This window comes from Aulonocara sp. 'chitande type north' Nkhata Bay, linkage group LG22 (genome assembly GCF_057382095.1).
Source record: "Aulonocara sp. 'chitande type north' Nkhata Bay isolate Kocher_YH1m ecotype deep benthic linkage group LG22, A_spYH_male_GT1.1, whole genome shotgun sequence".
Lineage (NCBI taxonomy): Eukaryota > Metazoa > Chordata > Actinopteri > Cichliformes > Cichlidae > Aulonocara > Aulonocara sp. 'chitande type north' Nkhata Bay.
The window spans coordinates 30,813,305-30,817,167 of NC_141364.1; the positions used below are offsets into that span (position 1 = coordinate 30,813,305).

At 36.5% G+C, this 3,863-nt stretch overlaps 1 protein-coding gene across 1 annotated transcript; it reads right to left on the bottom strand.

Annotated features, from left to right (window-relative positions):
* Positions 1–242: 242 nt before the first annotated feature.
* On the bottom strand, positions 243–3,662 carry LOC147304455 (CMP-N-acetylneuraminate-beta-galactosamide-alpha-2,3-sialyltransferase 1-like). The gene is made up of 7 exons (XM_086280806.1): positions 3,511–3,662; positions 3,041–3,302; positions 2,753–2,949; positions 2,386–2,565; positions 1,316–1,361; positions 1,107–1,226; positions 243–558 (listed from the first exon to the last, which is right to left on the bottom strand). Exons 2-7 carry the CDS (start codon positions 3,293–3,295, stop codon positions 379–381), a joined length of 978 nt encoding a protein of 325 aa, XP_086136932.1. The 5' UTR covers positions 3,296–3,302; positions 3,511–3,662; the 3' UTR covers positions 243–378.
* Positions 3,663–3,863: the final 201 nt, after the last annotated feature.

A 3,863-nucleotide genomic window follows, 5' to 3' on the forward strand; every position in this document is an offset into this window, starting at 1 on the left:
CCTTTTCATGCAAACAGCTTACTTTAACTAAGAATAATAATGCTGTTGTCTGTCTTCTTGTAATTCTGCCAACTCTTAAGAAAATACTTCATTTCTTAAGAACCATAGATGTTAGAAACTACTAAAGAGTATGACCCCTGGGTACATTTTTTTACATGGTTAATTTAAGCTATGGATTGGGGGGGGGGGGGGGGGGGCGACCTACCAAAATGTCACATATCCAAAGACTTCTTTAACGTAACACCTTTCATGATTACTAGTCCTTCCTAAAGATTCCTAATATCAATGTCAAGTTAGGAGGGTTAGGAAATTACTATAGTTGTAGATACACATCCATTTGGCTTTCAGTTCTTTCCTTACTGAGTGTATGGCATTCAATCACATTTTTTTCATTAGGCCTTCATAGAACTTAATTTTTTGTTGCTGAGCTAGTTGCTGGATGATGTTATACTCATAATTTCCAGGATGTACTCCAGTTCTTAACCTTTTGTTTGTGAGTATTTCCCAGTAGTGACTCCAGTTTCCATCACTGTCAGCGCCATAACCAAACACATCAACCTAGGAAGACAAAAAAGGAACATATGAATGAATGGGAAACAAATGCATGAACAAAATGTCCCTTTTTTAACTAAAATCCAAACAATGGCTGCTGAAAAATGAAATGAACAGTTGGACAGCGACCTGAGCACTAAATGGAAACACTATGATTATACCATGAGTATACAATGACAAAACCTCTTATTGAGAGGTTTAGCTAAAATGCTTTCCATGAAGGAATGTCTTCTAGATTGTAGTCTAGTCAATTTAAGAAGGGGACACATCAGAAATACTTGCAACAGCTTTCACTTTCATAGGGCATGTGAACTGAAATTTAACCATTCACAGATTAAACCAGAGTTTTTAATCAAGTGGTACTGGTGGGTAAACCTGCTCTGATCTTCACCAAAGACATTTTGAACTTTTGAAATGCACATCTATTTAGGAGAGCAATATAAGAACAAAAGAACAAATTAGCAAAGACTCAAATGGACCAGCTTGTATGAAAATGAAAAACATATTTTATTTTGTACGTCTGGCACTTCAGAAACTGAAAACTTTGTACTTACCTCATCACAAATGTGAAGTGCAAGAATCAAAGCCATAAAGCCAGTGGATGGATAACGTCCCTTATTTCCAAGCCAAACCTCATGTACATATTTCATAAAAGCTGGATTTACCACCATGACCTGTTAGAAATTAGAATGAGCCTTTAAACAGCTTTTATTTTTAAATATTACCATTGCCACCAGGAAGCTTTGCCATTGACGCTACTCACCAAATCCTTGTTAGTTTTGATCTTTGATTTCACTGGCATATATGACCTGTTGGAAACAGCATGATATTGAAAAATATGAAGTAGGTGTTTAACAAAAACAAAGCTAAAAAAGGCATGGTCCGTCTTGAACATGGAGAAGGATCAGAGTAATGGTTTGATACAGAAATTCACCTTATTTCATCTCACACTACATCCATCAGCCAAATCCTTTTAATCTGCATACATGTTGAATTCATGCAGTGGCATTCTATTTTTGCATTTGATGTAAATTCTGTACTGCAAGACAATCTAGGGGAAATATTTCGAGATAATTTGCTTAGTAGCAGGTGTGGTAATTTTAGCAGCTGGGAGAGAAGAAGGTAGTGTATGCTGACTGTAACATCTAAACCTAAGAGTGTTATTTTTTCTTTTAATGGGGTGGCATTGGTGGGACCAAGAAGAAAGCTGGGCAAGCTCAAATGAAATCAGAATATTTTATCTGAAACAAAATAAAGTACAAAATGATTGTATGATTGAATGTATGATTTTCATGTGCCCAAATTAGTGGCTGCACAACTGCCTAAAAATGGTTTACATAAAATAACTTTTCAACAAGCATTAAGAGTCTTTATTTAATTTTTTAATTTTTACTTTATATTAAGTCACAATCCTAAGAACAGTACAAAAGCATACGTAAATGAACTACAGTAAGATGAGTTGTTATGAGGACACTTCATCTGTCTGCATGTTGCATAAAAATGTAGTCATAGTATGATTTCAGGATAATCAGTTTGTAGAGAGCTTAAAGGTGCCGTCATTTGAAGTCTGTCTTCGTGGAATACATTACAGAAAGACTTTGAGCTCTCTCGCTTAACTGATTTTGCTTGTAGATTTAAAAGACGTCCCAGTGCTGATTTTCATCACTGGGAACTTGATCTTAATGAGGCAGATTTTGCTATTTTATTTTTTCTATTTTATTATTTTCATTTAATTATGTTGTCTAAAACAGGTCTCTCTTGTAAATGAGACACTGAGTCTCGTTAAATAAATGTCAAATACATGTGCATGTAGCCCTGAAAAAGAGAACTCACCTTCCAGTAAATCCTGTTGTAGAGGCATTAATGAGCCACTCAAAGTCCTGTATCTTAAAGGGAAACAGTACAAAATGGGTGTTGTCATCCAAATCCACAGCACTCTCTGGATACATGACATGATGAGTTGTCTTGTTTCCAACGTCTTTTTCAAAGCCTCTGGTAATACCAGTGTTCATTCTAAAAAGCACAAAGGGATATATTTCACATCAGTTTGGATCTTTTGTGTAGGAGGGGATATTTCACTGCATTTCACTGCATATCTAAGCATTTCACTGCATATCGTACTGTGTATGACTGTACGTGACAAATAAAATTTGAATTTGAATTTAATGGTAAAGAAAAATTGCTTTAGCTTAGAAAGTACCTTATGACAACTTCATGTAAATCTATCAGCGGTCCATAATGCGATCTCCTTAAATTACCAGAATTACCCACCACAGCACAAGTCCTGCAGTGGTCATATTTGGGTTGTATAACATCTGGATTCTGTGGGAAGATCTGAAACAAGTTGGCCACTGTTGTTTCATAAACTCTGAAGCTACGGCTTTCAGCCTGCAAATCCTGTCAGACATTTCAAATAAACTTTGTTGTTAGACCAAATGAGCTGGAGGGGGATGTGTAAAAATGTCATCCTTTCCTGGTGACTACTTACCTTCCACCAGTTGAATTCATTCTGTGAGAGGTTTATGTTTGCAGTCAAAAATGGTTGAACACTTCTATTCGATCGATCCAGAAGCAACTGCTTATCCTCTGATAAACATTTTATGCAAGCACACAGCTTTTGGTCCACAGCATAATGAGTCAATTGGTAGCCCGTTTTGACATACACACCAATACCAGTGAAAAACAGCAGGAAAACCAGCACCTTTGATTTTGAAATCATTCTAGATGTTTGACTGGGAAACATTAACAATCTGCAGACAGAGTGTGTGGTGATATAATCAGCAAAGTGTAACAAGTTATAGTTTAGAAAGTCATCATATATAAAGCAACATTACAACACACTTAGCCATGTCTCATTTCTATTCACTTATAAGATAATAAAGAAAATAACATCAGCGAAGATTAAGCTGTTTTTACCGCATCATCTGGTAAAATATGATACTTTTATAAATGACTTACCCGATCTACGAGGAAATTGTTTTCTGGTTCAGTTTCATATAATACACGTACAAACGATGCGTAGACTCTATCGGTGAGAGCTTTTTCACCGTTTCACTCACAGGTAACAAGCGTGACATACTCGTTTGCTACCAGGGAACGTGATACCGTCATCTCTGACAAAGGTGTGGAGAGGTGTGGTTTGCGCGGATTTCCTCACGTACCCATGTTCGCGTTTGGAAACAACCCATTTCGAAATCAGTCACACCGGGACAAAGCTGGTTTATTGCCTCATAGACTACAGATTACACAATTTAAGAAAACACATTTTCTCTGTGGATCCTTTGGTTTCCATACCATCGTTAAAGTGTGAG

Bases quoted from the DNA above. Each gene is read 5' to 3' on its own strand.
- LOC147304455 (XM_086280806.1), bottom strand. From the start codon at position 3,295: ATGTTTCCCAGTCAAACATCTAGAATGATTTCAAAATCAAAGGTGCTG. The intron at 1,227-1,315 runs GTGAGTAGCGTC...AATTTCTAACAG, and splicing joins TCAAAACTAACAAGGATTTG to GTCATGGTGGTAAATCCAGC. The intron at 559-1,106 runs GTAAGTACAAAG...TTGTCTTCCTAG, and splicing joins CACTTCACATTTGTGATGAG to GTTGATGTGTTTGGTTATGG.